An 18,277-nucleotide genomic window follows, 5' to 3' on the forward strand; every position below is an offset into this window, starting at 1 on the left:
GATCAACGGGTCGCTCTCAAGAAAATTGCTGGCAACAATTATTAAACTAACCATAAACATATGTTCTAATATTAATCAGAAAATTTGCAGTAGAATAAACAGAGATAGAGACAAAGAATGTCTTTACTGATACCTACCATGAAACACATTCAAAGATATGAAGCTTCCAAAATATTAAATTAATAAAACGTACTTAAATTAATCAGCAATCGCTATGACACACTATAATAGCCAAATTTAGTTCTTAAGTTCCAAGTCGCCTTCTGTCTTGATCTTAGACGCCTCTTCTACTCCAGCATTGAAAAATCCGTAATGTTTTCTTAATTAATTTGATTTCTTGCTGGTTCCATCTGTGTTTTGTTCTTTGGATTCATTCTTCTCTCTCTCCTAGCTGTTTATACATTGACTTAATCCTCGTCTAGATCCAAATTTTGCTTCCTCTCGAAAAATGATTAAGAGATATTGTTGTTGCATACCTGATGATGAAGAACAAGAAAATATCAAGTAAGTTGTGTAAATTTATCTCAGTGTCATATCGGATGGTTTCATACTTTCATGCATAGTCAAGTGTTGTGTTAAGTTTCGGTTTCTTGGTTGTTGGATGATTTCATGTTATATTTTTGTTGTTGTTTTAGTGCGCTATCGGGCAAGTCAAGAGATTATCCGTGGGAGATCTACACTCTTAAAGAACTTGTTCACGCAACAAATAATTTCCATAATGATAACAAGATCGGAGAGGGTGGTTTTGGAAGCGTTTACTGGGGCCGAACTAGTAAAGGCGTCGAGGTAATTTTTCTACTGGGACTCCAAATTATTTGAACTGGTGTTCTTTATCATATAGCTGTTGTTAAAATTATTGAATTTTCGGATTGTGTCACAGATAGCGATTAAACGGCTAAAAGCCATGAGTGCAAAAGCAGAAATGGAATTTGCAGTAGAAGTGGAGATTCTTGGGAGGGTTAGGCACAAAAATTTATTAGGTTTACGGGGGTTTTATGCAGGCGGAGATGAAAGGCTTATAGTGTATGATTATATGCCTAATCACAGCCTGATCACACATCTCCATGGTCAACTTTCTTCCGAATGTCTGCTAGACTGGCCTCGAAGAATCAGTGTTGCCATTGGTTCGGCTGAAGGAATCTCGTAAGCACAATGCCCTCTTCATTATTAGTTAATGATTGTGTGAATTTGTGTGTTATATTATATGATTCTCGTAAGCCCTTCTCCCAACACCTTGCGATTTTGGTAGAATTGATCACTTGAATGATGTCAGCGCTCAGACTCGCGGAAGACTTGGTAAGCAAACTTATGTCCCAAAAGATGGGAGCAGTGATCCACTCTCGACCCAAAAAGTACTTTCGAGTGAGAGGGAATGTTTAAATATTATATGATATTGATAATCACTCCTCTCAACATCTCGAGGTTTTGGGAGATTTGTTCATTTAACAGACTGATATGTGTGTTGTGGACAAGGCCGGCCACATACTGATTCATTGACATTTAATATAATCCATTAATTTGAGTTCTTACTTTTGTTTTAACTTTCGTCTCTTCCATATAGTAGGGTAAGATTCCAAGTTGAATATGATCACGTTTCGCTTGGTTTAGATTAAGCTTGCTTATGAGATCACCCTTCTTACCTAACACTTATTTTCTGTAAATATTTGAAGGTATCTGCACCAAGAAGCAACTCCCCATATCATCCACAGGGACATAAAAGCTAGTAACGTGCTCTTAGATTCCGAATTTCAAGCAAAAGTCGCTGATTTTGGTTTTGCAAAACTCGTCCCAGAGGGCGTCACTCATATGACGACAAGGGTTAAAGGAACACTAGGCTATTTGGCACCAGAGTATGCAATGTGGGGAAAAGTATCCGAAAGCTGTGATGTTTATAGTTTTGGGATACTATTACTCGAAATTATCAGTGCTAAAAAGCCACTAGAAAAACTCCCGGGTGGAGTTAAGCGCGACATTGTGCAATGGGCTACTCCACTGGTACAAAAAGGAGCTTATGAGCTTCTTGTTGATCCTAGGCTAAAGGGAAAATATGATCGCGCTCAGTTAAAAAGCCTTATAATAATTGCAATGAGGTGTACCGATAGTAATCCAGAGGATCGTCCGACGATGGCTGATGTTGTGGAGTTGCTAAAAGGAGGCAATGTTGGTAGTAGAAGAAAAGAGATGACGATAGTGAGAGACGGGGCTGATGGAAATGAAGATGTGGAGTTCGGTGATGAGGATATTGATTATGAAGGCCAATTTGGTCCCGGGAAGGCTGTGCCGAGATTGGTAAAAGGAGGATCAAGAAGAAGAAGAGCGAAGATGAATTGAGTTGGTTTTATGCACTTGTGTTGTTCTTGATGCATTTTGTAACTAATTGACTAGAACAACTAGTAGGATGGCTTATAATCCAGATTTTACACAAAAACAGGTTCTATACAAAAAATTCTCGATTTATCGATAATTCATCCATAAAATATATTTTATAATCATATTTTAATTTAACTAAAAATTCTTAATTTATCAAAAATATTTTTTATAAATTCTGAATTAACAGATCAACCAGTTAAGAGGGTATTTTCGGTGGAGCAGTGAAATGCGTAGAGATCGGAAAGAACACCAATGCCGGGCAACCAGTTAATTCTGGAGATCGATCACGCAAAAATTGACGATAATTACAAATATACTCCTTCGCAGTAGTACAGTTGAATTCCATTTTCATACTCAAGTATTACTGACCTTTAGATCTTGAAAAATCCAACGGCCGTTATAAGTTTCTCTAAAACTAATATCGTGAAAACTTGTCGTGAGAAAATGAGTCATTTGCCAATATGGTCTGTCTGGTTTTGTTCCAGACACAATCCAGATAATTTTGATAGACATGTTTGCGGTCTATAACTAATTCATGTCTGCTTTAAATTCAGCTGATTCTGTTTGCCTTTTTTTTTTAAGCATGAATTGAGCTCAACCCAAATGATTGCATATTTGGATGATCGATGATTTGTCCAAGTTTATTTAACATGTTTTATAGTCTCTTCAACGATATATATTTATTATTTTCGAGAACGAATGTCTGTTCCAACAATTTTTTTATAAGTTCATTTTTGATATGTGTCATCCAATTTTTATGTTTCAAATTTATAAAATATAATAAAATTTTATAATATAAAAACCAACTACTTTTATGGTATTTTTAAATTAAAAATTATCAGTCCGCTCTATATTCACTTTTCATATTTTTTACTCTCATTTTATAATTTCCTTTTCAAGCTAAAATACAAATATTTGGACGGGACAAAAAAAAGAAGTTTATATTCTGAATAACGGTCTCCTGAAAAAAAATAAAATTCCAAATCATAATAAAATAATCTTGAAAAATATACTCTCAAACAATATAATTCTCATATATATTAGAATATTAGATGTTATTCTCGAAATATAACTCTAATATTTTCTTTTGAATATTCCAAGATAAAAAACCGCCGGCTAAGCAGATACTACTCCGTACCAAAATACAACCAAATCTAGGTGATTGTTTTAAGAACACAGCTTGACAAAGGCACCCCCACATGCGACCCGTGAGCCCATCTTGACTCAATCATATATATACATACACGCTCGCCTCTCTGTGTATATAATTTCACACCTCCTTCTGTTTCCTAGTATTTCTACACCCACCATTTTCTCGACTCTCTCTCTCTCCCCTATATTTCTTGGTCTTATTATATATTTTTACATAGATTTTCACGTGAATATTTAAATAATTTTTTCTGGGTTCTTGTTGAAATCCCGTGAAGCTCTTGTTATAGCTGTGGTGAATCTTTGTCTCTAGCTATAATGACGGAATCTCGCGCGTTAGGTTTGTTCTTGAATCTTGGAACTTGATTTGGGTTTTTGAGGTTGTGATTTGTATTCGCGTGTTTCTTGAATTGTGCAGCGATTTTCTTGATTATTTTTGTGAATCTTGGTGATTGGTAGGATTTGTTAGAACCCCTTTTGAATATTCTTGCTTTCTGGATCTCTCTCTTTTCTGTTATTCTTGGGATGATTTTTGTTGAAAGTTTGCATTTTTGTGATTTTTAGCTGTTAGACATTCCAACAAGGGGGGAATTTCTGTCCATTCCTGTATAAATTTTTTGAAATATACTTGTTATTGTGTATTATAGGCCTCGGATTTGGTTGCTTGCTTGAATTATGTATTTGATTGACAGACATTCTGTGTGTTTGTAATACGTGTGCCCGTCAATTTTGTGTTAATGAATTATATTGCAAAATACCACGTTGCAATTTTCATGTGTGCCTGTCAATTGTGTGTTTATTTTGCAAAAGGACCTTGTTACGCTGTTTTGTTCTGATGCTTCAATCTTCTGGTCTAGTATTCTTATTTATGCTAAATGTTTGAGGTGTAGATCAAATTAAGGATCTGACGCTTAATTCCAATGGAGGGGAACAAAAAGATAGTCCGCTGGTTATAGCCTTTGGTGAATTGTTGATTGACTTTGTGCCTACAGTTGGCGGGGTTTCACTTGCAGAAGCGCCTGCATTCAAAAAAGCTCCTGGTGGTGCTCCTGCTAATGTCGCTGTTGGTATATCACGGTTGGGAGGTTCTTCAGCTTTTGTAGGCAAGGTGAATCTTGAGTAGTCCTGTTGCATCATAGCTGTTACCACTTATTTTTAGATGTTTACCACTTATTGCGAATCCAATACACCATTGCATTCTTTTGTGATATTTGAGATGTTACTCCTTTTTTTTTTATCACGCGTGTCTGTTATTTGACGACCTTACCACATGTTAGAAGTTGTTTCGCCACATGTTTAGAAATTGGGGTTATGTTTTTTATATATAAGAATTGTTTTCTAAAGGTAAAAACCTAAGCAGCTTGGTGAATGTATCTGGAGCTTGTATGTTACTTGTGTACTACATCATTCTAACTTGAGTAAAATGTTGGCTTAAACAAATTACATTTATCAGATTTCTTGTAGATCCATTAGTTACCTTTTCTCTTTGTCATACAGGTTACATACGCCGAATAAACATTTTATTGCTCATTCATTTTGCTGAATTGCGTCATTAATCCTAAACTAGAATAATTTTACCTCAGGTGGGGGATGATGAATTCGGGTACATGTTAGCTGACATTTTGAAGCAAAACAAGGTCAACACCTCTGGCATGCGATTTGACCCATCTGCGAGGACAGCTCTAGCATTTGTTACATTGCGGTCTGATGGCGAGCGCGAATTTCTGTTTTTCCGTCATCCTAGCGCAGATATGCTTCTTCGTGAATCAGAACTTGAGAGAAATCTTATCAAGCAGGTTGTGTTTGTTGTCTATATAATTTATTAATTCTACACTTAATTGCTTGCGCATGACACAGCTGCTAATTCAGTAAAATTGTATCGTAAGCAGGCTAAAGTCTTTCATTATGGTTCGATTAGTTTGATTGAAGAACCATGTAGGTCTGCTCATCTTGCTGCAATGGCAATTGCTAAAGAATCTGGAAGCATTCTCTCTTATGATCCCAATTTAAGGTTAGCGTTATGGCCCTCTGCTGATGCTGCTCGCGAGGGTATAATGAGCATATGGGACAAAGCAGACATTATTAAGGCAAGTTATAGACCTAGCTGTGAGTTTTGGCAAACTTATAATTATATATATGGTGTCAATCTTTTGGTGTGAAATTAATATGCTATGTGGATCTCACTTTTACTCTGTTGAATTGGCAGATAAGTGAGGATGAAATCTCATTCCTAACTGGAGGTGAAGATCCTTATGATGATAATGTGGTCTTAACAAAGCTGTATCACTCCAATCTTAAGCTATTGCTTGTAAGTGAAGGGGCAGCAGGTTGCAGATATTATACTAAGGTAAGGGTTTTGTTTTCTCTTATTAATTTTTATATGCAATTATCAAGAATTAGGATTCAGGGATATCCTAGTGGTAAAGGTATATCTCCCCCCATGACAAGGTCATGAGTTTTGAGGCCATTTTAACAGATTGCTTATCCTAAAATATATTAGTTATCCAGAAGTGATAAGTATTAGCATTAATAGCCACAATATAGTCAAGATTTTTGTTTGTTGTCTGTTTTCTTTTCATACCCAGTTTTCTTCAATTTACTAAGTGGCAACCCCAACTTTATAACAACTGAAAATCCTTGCAGCAATTAAAGGGTCGGGTTTCTGGTGTTAAAGTGAAACCTGTGGACACAACTGGTGCTGGCGATGCATTTGTTGCTGGTTTCCTGTACTGCTTTGCTTCTGACATGAACCTTTACCAGGTAACACTTCTTCCGGAAAACGAGAGTTTTGTGATTTTTTCAATTCTTTTTAAGTTTGCAAAGTTTATAGCTGCCTGCTAATAAATGTATTTGAATCTCAATTGCATCAACTGTTGGCTAATACATATCCTATACTCCAGTAAAGAACCTGAAATAGTTGTGAGTTGTGACCATTTAACTCCTCCCCCATAACAATTATATTACATTACTAAAAACGCTGATACTCTGCACTTGTTTTCATCATAATTATTGAAGTTGGGGACTTGTTCTACCTTCGAACTGATTGTGTTCTTTTACATTTGTGAATTTCATAGCTGTGAAACTACTTGATCATATGCGTAATTATATAGGGGCATGTAAGCTCCTGGTCATTTTTCATGTATAAATGGGTTCAACATCTTCTGGTTTTAGGATCATGGTTCGGACTGCTATTTGAAAATATCATATTATTGACTACTTAATCAGCTGTAATATCGCCATCTATATCCATTATATAGAAAACGTAGCTATGAGGTCACCCCTTCATATAATATGAAGGGGAATGTAGTGGAGTATGCAGAAGAATCGACTTGTAACATACTCAGGTATGTAAGATCCTTAGACCAGGTGGTAGGTCTAGTAGCTCGCCTCCCGATTCCCCTTTAGAATGGGAGTAGGCGATTGACAAAAAGAGAGAAATTTCATAATTGATTAATATTACTTTTTGACAAAAGAAAGTTGTATTTATGCTCAGAGGACTAATAGGAGCTCAATATATTCTCTAATAAAAATTTGCCTTGAACTTTCTCATCCACCATTACCGCTCCTCCATAAGTCTATGCAAAAGTCTTAAAAAGACCAACAGTCTTATAGTTTTCTACTGTGAGCTTATGAAAGCGTATGGCAAGCATTTTGCCTAGAAGTGCCATCATATTGCACCTCTGTATATTTGTTGATCCTGATAATCAGTCCACATGTTACACATGTGTGACCTCATCTAGTGGTCAATTGTTGAATAAACCTCCCACTTGCATTTGGTCTTTTGGCAGGACGAGAAGAAACTAAGAGACGCCCTTCTTTTCGCAAATGCTTGTGGTGCTGTAACCGTAACAGAGAGAGGAGCAATCCCTGCCATGCCTACGAAGGAGGCAGTCCTGCAAATCTTGGCAAAACATGCTGGGTGAGGAGGAAACGACAGAGAAACTCCTGCATCTTTTTGTACATGTTTTGTTAAGCTACTGTAAAATCCGAAGGTTCCTGCTCTGGAAGCAAAAAATCACATCCCGATGCAATTTTCAGTCAGTTCTACCATATCTTTCCCTTTCCTTTGTGAGAATCTGTAGGGAAATCCCAATAAATACCATAAACTCTGAAATATGTAAGGTGGTTCGCCATAGGTGTAATCATTACATGTAGAAGGAAACACAGAAAGCGGAGCTATACTATGTGTTTGTATGGTTACTCTAGAATCTAATGGAGAACATTGCTTTGATGAACACATTGAGAAGTCTAGGAACATATAGTAAACTTTATTTCATATACACGGATGTCTATTTCCTTTTATGTTCTTTTGCTTTTTGACTAGGCTGCTTTTGTGAGAGGCCCAAATTATTATTATTATTATGAAATAATGTATCCCTTTTTGGTTTTTATGCTGAATATATCTTCCTTTTAAATAAGAGGAATGTGTCCTTTAATGAATATGAAGATGTAACAAATAATCTCGCTCTATGCACACTTTTGAACGTGTTGCAGGAGTGCAACATGCGTTACACGGTTGACCCAGTCAACAGATAACATGTGCTTGTAATTTTCATATTTCTATTTAAATTGGTTTTATATTAATACTTAAAAGACAAAATTTATATTATTTGAATGTAAAATGAAATCATGAATTATTTACGTCTAATAAATTTAAGTAAGAATTAAATCTCAATTTATGTTATAGTTTGATTAAAGGAAAAAGAATTCAAAAGTATTTAAATCAAATTTTATGAACTATAATTAATTCTAAACTCAACAATTTAAGTGAAAATAAACAAAATTGATTGATTTAACTTAAAATTACAAATGAAGAATAGGAATTAAGATGAAACAGAATCCTCTTGATATGCTCTGTTTATCCAAAATTTAAAATTACTATTCTAGTCTGGCCGTTAGTTATATACGCTGTAATTTTTGATTGTATAACTAAAGATATATTTCTAAACAAATTATTACATATTTAATCAAAATTCATCATTAAAACAAATAAAAAAATTATATATTTTTAACTTTTTTTATAATACGATATAATCCATCTAAAATGTCATGCTAATTGAATTAAAATCGAGCATTAGAGATCGAGCGTGACATTGCAATAGAGTAAGTATTACACAGCAGTGCACTACTTTGATTGCATATCCAAACAATTTGTTTTGAAAGTAGTGTTAAATCACGAACTCAGGCCATCTCTGACGGCGAATTTCACGGACGGCGCGGTGATCTCTTGCCGCAGTTGATAAGTTGAAGGCGACGACGAGATCTGAGAAATGTCGACCGAAAATAATAATAACAACAATGTCAACAACCAGAATGCAACACCACCACCGACTGAGATCGGCTCTGATGGTCTTCCTCGAGAATCTTCCGTCGTCTCCTACACCGAAAAGGTCTCTCTCTCTTTCTCTCTCTCTCTCTCCCTCCCTCCCTCTCTCTCTCTCTCTCTCTCTTATATGATGATTGATGTAACTGATCTCTGTTGTTTCAGATTATCGAGGAGGAGCAACTTCAATTGAGAAAGTAAGCAGTAGTATATCACTTGATTTAAATTGCTTGCTTATTGATATTCTCGAGTTGTATAATATTTATTTTTTGTTAATTATACTTTCTCTTTGTATGAAACCGTGATTCAATTTGCTCGAACTTCTAATGTAACGCAGTACACACTCTGTGGGACTAGATTAAGTAGTTTAGGGTATTGTATTCTGTATTACTCAAATTTATAAGTGACGCTTCGTTTTAACAATGTCTAAGATTCTACTCTACTAGGATAAAGTTTAAATAGGACTTTCACTAATCATCTGAAGCGATTGTTTTGGTTTGCTAAGATTGCGGAGAGAGGATGTTAATACTGTGACAACTGAGAATGATAACTGTGGTACCCTAAAATTGTATTGCGAACAGAGTTTCCCGAAATTTCAAGCTACTTGATCAATATGAGGTCTCATTGCCCTAATTAAGTATTATGTAGCTGTCTCTGGACGTGTCTGCTAGCATATTCTTATTAGAGCCATTTCAAACCTTGCTTGTTTGTGAGAAGTCCTTAATTTTCCATTCTGCTTTCACTAAGGTTCTATAGATGAGTCCTGTATGCGTTAATTTACAGGATGATCTGAATTGATCAACATATTGCATAGTTTTCAGTTTTTACCTCCATCCATCTCCTTGTAATACTTAATAATGTGTTTGCTAGATGCATCTCTTTATTTTCTAATTGCCCAAAATTTCGTACTTAAGCTCCCTGGCCTTTCCTTAACTCCTCTTGGCTCTCAGATATATCGAAGAAAATTATACCAAAATCCGTGATGTTGAGAAAGAGCTTACAAATCTTAATTTAGAGATGAAACTTACAGCTGGGCCAAAAAAGGCAGGTTAGTGTACTTCCTCAATAATTTACATATTTTCTAATGACATTTTCATTCCAATAATCACAGTAATCATTTTTTCTGTTTCCTGTTCATGAATGTCCATTAGCACTTGAACACCTGAGAAAGAAAATTGAAATGTCAACTGAGAAGATTCGTCTTGCCAAGCTGAGGGAAGAACAAGCACGGAAGGTCTGTCTCTTTGACCTAACTCAAGAGTACTTATCCAATTGGCTGCATTATCCATTCTATCATCACAAAAGATACTTTTATCTCTTTATATTGTGCTTATAATTTTGATCAGCTTTTTCGTCATGGTAATATTAAAGTCTTGCTGAACATAGTCGGGGTATGCTGTTGGTTTAGTTAACTAGTTCAGCTAGTATCTCTGTGATCTTTAAATAAATTATTATTATTATTATTATTATTATTATTATTATTATTATTATTATTATTATTATTATTATTTTTATTTTTATTAGTATTATTAGTATTTACTACAGCTTGGAAACTTTCTGATTATTGAGTTTTAACTATTCTATATGAAGTCAACTATAAATGGAAATTTTGTACTAGAGCAATCATTTCATGTATAAATATGAAAAGACATTTGCACTAGTTTATTCTTTCAGGGTCTCTAAACCTTTAATATAAAAGCCAGATTTTTATATCCAAAATGGTCTTGTCTCTTGTATTAAAAAACCTATCATGTTGATTCTTGTTAGGCTATCTTCATATTTTTACTACAGAGACCTGAAATTGATATTTAAATTGTGATGCCAAGTCACATAGAGCTACATCTGGCATTCTGGCTCTATCAAACATGGCCATATGTTGACAGGTAGAAAGAAAAATTAATGTTCAATGTAGCCATCTAGCTTTTAGCTTTCTATAATAGAAGGTGCTTTCATACACTTCCTCTGCTCCAGAATAAGGATGGACAAATGTCAGAGTTGAATCAAATATTTTTAGGTTTTGGGGGGTAAAATGTATTCCATTTTTCTCCCTTTAGTTAAGAATAAAGTCACTTTAGACTACTAAAAGAATTTAATCTGACATTATTCATTATTGTTATGGATTCTTAAGTACAATTTTTATTTTTATTTTTATTTTTGCAATTACATATATGTAAAACTTTGTGCAAAGTAGTACAGATAACATATTATTACTGCATTATATTAAATGAAGTGAAGAAAAAGAATAACTCATAATGCTTTGGAACTTGAGATGTCAGTATTTAAAAGTTAAGGTACTAAAGTGCATTTAGGATGTAACTTCTTACACTACAATTATAGTATGTTGATTATATTAGCAAAGTGCAATCAGTTTAAAATATGCCAGTTGTGTAGTATGTCCACTGCTACAGCTAATATAAAGTGTTTCTTTCTTAAGGTATTGGAAGAAGCGACAAAAGCTGTCAAGGATGAGGAAGCAATAAAGCAGAACCTGTGTGAAGACTTAAATCGTCTGGTATATGATATAAATTTATCTAAAATTGACTTTTATTGAAGCTCCTGCCATCAGTTTGTTGTTCTAATATTGATTCTGTAATTTTTTGTGACACAATTCATCTTTGTAGGTTCAAGAAAGTAACAATACCCAGTTTGCAAGACTTGGAGAGTTAAAAAGAAGACTAGAGGCTTTAAATCCTGCCAGATCACCCACCATCTCTCATGTCAGTAACTAACAAGTTTTGCATGTAGTCCTCTTCATTTAATTCTTGTTAACATGTGAAAAAAGTGTATCCAGGTTCAGGAAGTTTTCTCACTTGCAAATGTATACTAAATGTTATATTGTGAAATATTTTTGCAGCAACAAACTCTTAACTCTTAAGGTTGTTCAATGGCGTGGTCTAAATGTCATACTATAGTTACTAAACCTTCAGCAGTTGTTGCATAACAAAAAAGTATATGTTCACCTTCTAGCATTGCTACTATGGTTTTATCAAATCTTGATATATAATACCTTTCTGCAGCTGCTCAGCCTGGCTACAGCTTTTAGTACCATCAATGATTATTAAACACCATCAATAATGCCTTTCTGCCATATGTTTTGAATGTGCTTCCAAACTATAATTGCATTATTTATCAAATTAAGACCTTCTGAATACTAATTTCTTAACTTATCATGTGAATGCGGAAAGAAGTGCCATAATTGTTGTAAATTGTATTTTTAGGATGAGAGTACTGTACAGAGCGCCACAGCTCCTGTTGCAGTAATAGCTCATTCACCGGAGACATCTGTAGGATTGCCTGGCAATCTTGCTAATCCAGGAAATGCCGGAGTTACTACAGTGGCAAACGGCCAGAATCAACAACCACATGTTGATGAAGGAAGGAAGAAGAAAACTGTAGTCCAAGGACGTGGAAGAGTTGGAGCAGTACCCAAGGGTAGAGGTCAGCCAGGCTGGACAGGAGCTGGGTTCGATGTGGATGGTAGAAGCTGATCAGAATTACTTATCTGTAGTGAACTGTGAGATAAAAGACTTTTTGCAGTTGCAGGTTTAGTCTTTTTCTTCCCAATTTACACATTAACTGTATATTTTCTCAGTTATATTTTTTTGTTGCATAAAATATGGAACTCTAGGTGATTGTACAATTATTTTTTTTTAATATATTTACCTGTTCATGACCACATTCAAATGAATAATGCCTATGTTTCAGATAATAAAAATCAATGACAATTGTTCATCAACTTGTACTGCCACGGGCGAGTAGTGACCCCGTTTCTCTTTAAAATATTTTTTGTTTTGTAAAATCAATTATTTAATCAGAAACAAGTTAATCTTTTTGCTTCGTGGTATCTTAGAAGTTAGAATAATTACACCTACTTGTTAAAAATCGCACACACATATAAAGTTCTACTGTATATCCTAATTTACAACAGAGTATGATCCAAATTGTTCCTAGCATTTTTCGATTGGCAAACCTAAAGAGATTTTCCATTCATACAATATCAAGTTATATTCGATATGATGTTTGACTAGTAAAAGTATTTTCTAGAACACGATACACGAACTAATATTTTTCAAAGGAGCTAAATAATATAAATAATTAATTTTATATTACAATCACTGAACTTCTGTTTTTTTTTATTCATTTTCATATGTAAATATTTTTATTTTAAAGTTTGGATTTTCCATAATCATCCCAGGATCAATATTTGTATCACCTAATTAGTTCGACTCATATGTCATACAAACGAGTATATTTCCTAACAAATAACCCAGATCTGGAACGACAAGAAATAAGCCATCTCATAGGCCATAGCGCTCATACCTTATTACTCTTAGAGTCTTAGTTGCATAGAGTTGTGCAAAGTCTGCCATAGTTCCCCAAAGGGATTTCACAACTATGGCCCAAAGAAACTGGAATAAGATTTAAAGATTTTCAAAATTTTAACAATCAAAACCTGCAAGCCTTTTACTTTTACTGAGTAAAAATATTTCTCAAAAAGTGCCACTGTGAACAAGACCACAAACATAAAAATTCTATCATGATAACCAAAATTTGTAAGAAACAATGTAACTAGCACGACAAGAAAAACAAAAAGTTCCAATGCATCCCCTTTTAAAGCAGGCTCTAGAGCTCTCTGGTATGTGCATTAAAATTTCGAATCTAACACCTCATGCAGTAAGAAGCTAATTAGTTTACGTCCACCAGTTCAACATCAAAAACAAGCCACGAGTTTGGTGGTATGGATCCACCAGCACCTTTGCTCCCATAACTGCATTAAGAAACACCATGGATAAGTTGTATAATTAAACAAAAGTACAATATGTATATAATTAACATAAAACTATTTATTTTATGTACCAAGTACAAAACTTTAGACCTTTTTTTTGAGGATCTCGGTTTAGTCTAGTTAGATAAATGGTTAATCTTTAATGAATTATGTGTGGGTTGGAACACTTTGATCTTGTGCATTATTTCTTGTTGATTTACTGTGTATTAAAAAAAGGGCCCTTGCTTAACTTGGTGATCGCAGACCAACATCTAATAAACTTCAACTCTAGTGTGCCCGTGAAGTGGCATTTCTAGTATTAAGAATTATTTATCAGGAGTGGCACTTCTAGTATCAGGAAATAACATTATTTCTATTAGCCGTATACCCTTAAATACATCAATGAAGGTATAGTGTATCTTTGCATCCCCTTAAAGATATATGCACTTGTAAACAAGCAAATAATAACATACCCCATAGCTGGCGGAATTGTAAGCCTTCTTTTGTCACCAATGCGCATACCTGATGAAAATTAATCGCAAATATGTTTTAAACACAAAAACAACAATGCAAAGACGTTTAAACAACAACAATTATAATAAGTGATTACCATTCACACCAACATCCCATCCTTTAATCACTTGTCCTATGCCTAAAACACAAGATAGACACAGTTTAGCAAACAGGAAGAGATTGCACACAAACAGTATTTCGTATTAAGCTTCAACATACCAAGGCGAAACTTAAATGGAGCTCTGCCAACATTGGAATCAAATATCTTGCCATTCTTCTTCAGCTTACCAGTGTAATGTACACTAACCTGAATACAGGGTACATATTCAGCATAGAATATCAGCCTCAAACTTGGTTTTATTTGTTTAGGGTACACAATCTTAACTATTAATTTTATTTGTTTTCCTCAAGTAAAGCACGCAATGATCCGAATGTTACTATATGCAGTTATGAACATAAGTTTGAGAGAAAGCCAAGTTTACCACTTCACCAATATCGTAATTACATCATGATACTATAAGGACACTGATATCATAATTACAATCACAGAGATTTATTTTCACCTTTTTCCCAGGAGTTGCCTTCCTCCCATCTGGTTTACCCATTCCTAACTCCCGAATCACTAATCCATTAGGAAAAGTCCTTTCTTGAAGTGGCTTGATTTCATTTTTTTCCTTGATGTTCATATTGGACGCATTGTTTTCAGAAAGATTCTCCAGTCCATTTGCCTCCGCTACACTATCCTGCTTTTTGCCTTTTTTCTTCTTTTTCTTCTCCCTGAAACAATGCCAACAGTAAGCATCACATGCACGAAGCTACAAGCAATTAACCAGCAAGAATCTTGAAATCAGTTCACATACAATCGTAAAAGTTAAAAAAAGATTTTTTTTTAATTTTGATCAAAATCACATACTGATGCCCACCAAGAAACACAAAATAATAGGCTAATTTCCTAAAAAGAGAGTAAAGCATATACCTTTTACTGGTTGGCACCTCACTTTTATTTTCATTTGCCGCCTCCTGATTCACATTAGTGGTAGGTACCTCAGCAGGCAAGACGGCGATATCACTTTTTATAACTGATTCCTGAACTTTTTCCTCTGTACCCCTTGTTTTTTTCTTCTTATTCATCCTAGCTTGTTTATCATCGATTTCATGGTCAGCAGATCCACCCAACGACTGGCCAGGCTCTCTGATTGAATGTCAACAAGAGAACAGGTCACACTCAGCAAGCTGGAAAGAAAATGACTACAAACATGGATAGTTGCACAGCATATGCATAACATAGATATGCATCTCACCTCAGCTGATTCACATCCTCAGCAACAGCTTGAATCTTTCTTTTGATGCTTTTTATACTAGCATCGTTATCCTTTCCCTTCTTTTCTGTAGCTTTGTCTGCTACTTTCTTTTCTCCTGTGTTCTGGACAGAAGTATCTTTGGTACCAGGAGTAGATATTGGAAATCCATCTTCGTCTTCACTTTCCATGACTGAAGAATCAATACCACTCCTGACAGCAATTTGTTTCTGGGAATTATCATTGTCATCGGACCCAACTGACTTGCTCTTTTTTTTCTTTAGCCGTGACCCATTATTTTCTTTCACAGGTTCCTCATCATCAATTATCTCCTCAATCCTCACTGCATATATAGGCAAAAAACTGGTGAGTTAACACTTAACATGGTAAACTTGCAAAAACAATAAATGTATCGAGCGAGGGAAACTAAAGAAATTTGATTAAATAATGTAGTAAGTTCCATGCCTAATGATCCCCGCATTTGAATGAAGTAGCATTGTAGTAGCAGGATGACATCCTAGCTTGTTTGTTCTATCTCACAAACATCCTTATCCAAAGATTCAAAGTTGCACCATTCTATGAGTTATACATAAATATAAAAAAAAACTTTATTCCCCGATCTTAATATCAATCATTAAGATCTTTTAAATTCCACTATAAAATTGGAAGTCCTTTGGCTTGTAGTTTTCAATTTTTCATACTACAAGCAATGTGAAAATCACAAATGTTATTTTATTTATCAGAAAGTCTTTAGCTTGTAGTTTTCATACTTATCCAAGATTCTCACAGTTTACCTTACTATGAAAATTATATATATATATATATATATATATATATATATATATATATATATATATATATATATATAATATTAGAAACCTATATTCAATTCTTTACATCTATAATTCATCTGATCATTTATATTGCATACCATAGAACTATAAAGGCATGATGAAGCAAGCAAGTAAAAAACAAATATGTGAAGTGACTTGATAAGTTGCAAATGTACAATAAGTGGCTTCTTTAATATAGTAGTGTAAACTTAAAAAATATACCTCCACTTTTGGGAACAGTGGCAGGCGGGAAAAAATCCATATCCTCGTCAATGGAATCGTCCTCGTCATCCTCCAAATCATAGTCAGAAGACTCTTCATACTCACTGTCAGACGACCCGATATCGATATCTTCCCCATAACCATCGCTTTAAAACCAGAGTAAAGGAACTGGCAAAAGCTTCAATACAAGTTCGAATATAACACCCTACTTAGTCTACATAACATCATAATGCAGTCAAATGACAAATACATGTATTTTAAAGGATACATCCCATGGTCATGTCCACATTGATCCTCACTTTGACCATAGAAATAGCCAGACAGATGCACGCTATGAGGCCCAACAACAGATAAGGTTACTTCATCTTCCTCCTCAAATTCAATATTCAATGAGCAAGTCTCGTTTTTGCCCGGCAGCAAGGAGCACAAGTAAACAGGGCTCTTATCTCCTGCAGTACACTGAAGTAGAATCCTCTTTGTTGATGAATAATCGCCTAGAGTTGCCTGAACCAATTATCAACACAAAATGTTGAGCAATTTAATGATAAACCTCCGTACGCTTGAAATGACTAAAATAATCTCTCCCATATAATATCTGTAATCATTTGTTCAAATATGTCCCTTATAATTAATTTTATGAACAAGTCTCTAATATTTTAATGTTTATATTAGATTAGCCAGTAAAAATAAACAAAAAGAGGAGTAAACTGGAACAAACTAATTAAGCTTCAAACATAGAGGAAGTTGTGGAGTTACAAAAATAAATGATGAAGTAAGCGCAATACTCAGAATGAAACATGAGATAAGCAAGCAACAAACATACTAAAGCAATTAATTGAGAGAGAGAGAGAGAGAGAGAGAGAGAGAGAGAGAGAGCGATGGAGTGAAGGACGGAGAGGCTAAAGTAATAATAGTAGAGAGAAAAGGGAGGGAGGGAGGGAGAGAGAGCGAGAGAGAGAGAGAGAGACCTGAGAAACATGGAGCCTCCCTTGCTCGTCGTCGTACTTGTGAATATACGGCTTTCCTGGTTTCACTTCAATTCCTGTAATCGAATCACAAAAAAGAAACATAAATAGATGCAATTGATAAGTGGATAGCGTAGAAGACATAAGAGAGAATTGAAAACTGAAAGACTAACCCCAGAACGCCATTTGGTTGTTTGCTGCTGCTGCGAGAATATGATGCCTTAAAACCCTAGTAGCAGGAGAAGGAGAAAAACGGACACAATCTGCTTTTAAACCCTCTGCGCTGCGCTTGTGATTTCTTGTTTGCTTATGCTGTCACGTGGCAAACCCGTGCCTCTCATTTATGAAATAACTAGTTGAGAAACCGCGCGTTGCGGCGGCTTATAAAAATTATATTAATGATTTAATATTAATATTTGTAGAATAAAATAATTTTGTGGTTGTCTATAAAAAATATATTAATGTTTCAAAATTAATATTTATAGGATAAAATAAATTTATATTATAAAAATCTTGATGTAATACCAATACTAATATATAAAATTGCAAAATTGGACTGTAATTCATGGTGGAAAATTGAAAACAAATTTATACACGTAATTAACAATTTAAAGCATGACGAATCATAATTTTATTTTATTTTTTTTGAAAAGTAATCATGTTCTTACATTGTCACCTTCCTCCAATTTTTTTGGATTGATTGTGCACAAAAACATCTAAATTAAATCTGTGAGATAGCGGTTTATAACTATCCTTGCTTGTAACAACCTTTACTTAAAAGTTGCTTGAACGGAGCAAATTGATAATGCATGAATAATTTTTTTCTGTATACAAAGTAA

At 34.6% G+C, this 18,277-nt stretch overlaps 4 protein-coding genes across 4 annotated transcripts; 3 read left to right on the plus strand and 1 right to left on the minus strand.

Moving 5' to 3' along the window:
- Positions 1-199: 199 nt before the first annotated feature.
- On the plus strand, positions 200-2,439 carry LOC108227399 (PTI1-like tyrosine-protein kinase At3g15890). Its single transcript, XM_017402519.2, has 4 exons — positions 200-504; positions 636-786; positions 881-1,143; positions 1,671-2,439. Exons 1-4 carry the CDS (start codon positions 449-451, stop codon positions 2,329-2,331), a joined length of 1,131 nt encoding a protein of 376 aa, XP_017258008.1. The 5' UTR covers positions 200-448; the 3' UTR covers positions 2,332-2,439.
- A 1,130-nt stretch (positions 2,440-3,569) lies between these two features.
- LOC108228173 (probable fructokinase-7) lies at positions 3,570-7,821 on the plus strand. Its single transcript, XM_017403686.2, has 7 exons — positions 3,570-3,859; positions 4,410-4,627; positions 5,103-5,315; positions 5,409-5,606; positions 5,726-5,866; positions 6,163-6,279; positions 7,308-7,821. Exons 1-7 carry the CDS (start codon positions 3,838-3,840, stop codon positions 7,440-7,442), a joined length of 1,044 nt encoding a protein of 347 aa, XP_017259175.1. The 5' UTR covers positions 3,570-3,837; the 3' UTR covers positions 7,443-7,821.
- Positions 7,822-8,611: 790 nt separating this feature from the next.
- On the plus strand, positions 8,612-12,518 carry LOC108225183 (uncharacterized). Its single transcript, XM_017400006.2, has 7 exons — positions 8,612-8,909; positions 9,008-9,039; positions 9,793-9,890; positions 9,994-10,076; positions 11,277-11,354; positions 11,464-11,559; positions 12,061-12,518. Exons 1-7 carry the CDS (start codon positions 8,790-8,792, stop codon positions 12,328-12,330), a joined length of 777 nt encoding a protein of 258 aa, XP_017255495.1. The 5' UTR covers positions 8,612-8,789; the 3' UTR covers positions 12,331-12,518.
- A 761-nt stretch (positions 12,519-13,279) lies between these two features.
- On the minus strand, positions 13,280-17,755 carry LOC108192885 (peptidyl-prolyl cis-trans isomerase FKBP53). Its single transcript, XM_017359407.2, has 11 exons — positions 17,612-17,755; positions 17,442-17,515; positions 16,742-16,977; positions 16,474-16,619; positions 15,422-15,761; positions 15,097-15,312; positions 14,684-14,897; positions 14,340-14,427; positions 14,218-14,259; positions 14,081-14,129; positions 13,280-13,610 (listed from the first exon to the last, which is right to left on the minus strand). The coding sequence occupies exons 1-11, from the start codon at positions 17,622-17,624 to the stop codon at positions 13,529-13,531; spliced, it is 1,500 nt and encodes a 499-aa protein (XP_017214896.1). The 5' UTR covers positions 17,625-17,755; the 3' UTR covers positions 13,280-13,528.
- Between the last annotated feature and the right edge of the window lie 522 nt (positions 17,756-18,277).

Source organism: Daucus carota, chromosome 6, assembly GCF_001625215.2.
Source record: "Daucus carota subsp. sativus chromosome 6, DH1 v3.0, whole genome shotgun sequence".
In the NCBI taxonomy this organism is placed as follows: Eukaryota; Viridiplantae; Streptophyta; class Magnoliopsida; order Apiales; family Apiaceae; genus Daucus; species Daucus carota.

Excerpts from the sequence above, each read along its gene's own strand:
- LOC108225183 (XM_017400006.2), top strand. The coding sequence starts at position 8,790 with ATGTCGACCGAAAATAATAATAACAACAATGTCAACAACCAGAATGCA. Across the intron at positions 8,910-9,007 it reads TCGTCTCCTACACCGAAAAG|ATTATCGAGGAGGAGCAACT; the intron begins GTCTCTCTCTCT and ends CTGTTGTTTCAG. Across the intron at positions 10,077-11,276 it reads GGGAAGAACAAGCACGGAAG|GTATTGGAAGAAGCGACAAA; the intron begins GTCTGTCTCTTT and ends TTCTTTCTTAAG.
- LOC108228173 (XM_017403686.2), top strand. The coding sequence starts at position 3,838 with ATGACGGAATCTCGCGCGTTAG. Across the intron at positions 3,860-4,409 it reads GACGGAATCTCGCGCGTTAG|ATCAAATTAAGGATCTGACG; the intron begins GTTTGTTCTTGA and ends TTTGAGGTGTAG. Across the intron at positions 4,628-5,102 it reads CTTCAGCTTTTGTAGGCAAG|GTGGGGGATGATGAATTCGG; the intron begins GTGAATCTTGAG and ends ATTTTACCTCAG.
- LOC108227399 (XM_017402519.2), top strand. The coding sequence starts at position 449 with ATGATTAAGAGATATTGTTGTTGCATACCTGATGATGAAGAACAAGAA. Across the intron at positions 505-635 it reads GAAGAACAAGAAAATATCAA|TGCGCTATCGGGCAAGTCAA; the intron begins GTAAGTTGTGTA and ends TTGTTGTTTTAG. Across the intron at positions 787-880 it reads GAACTAGTAAAGGCGTCGAG|ATAGCGATTAAACGGCTAAA; the intron begins GTAATTTTTCTA and ends ATTGTGTCACAG.
- LOC108192885 (XM_017359407.2), bottom strand. Across the intron at positions 14,260-14,339 it reads TCCATTTAAGTTTCGCCTTG|GCATAGGACAAGTGATTAAA; the intron begins GTATGTTGAAGC and ends CTTGTGTTTTAG. Across the intron at positions 14,130-14,217 it reads ATGGGATGTTGGTGTGAATG|GTATGCGCATTGGTGACAAA; the intron begins GTAATCACTTAT and ends AATTTTCATCAG.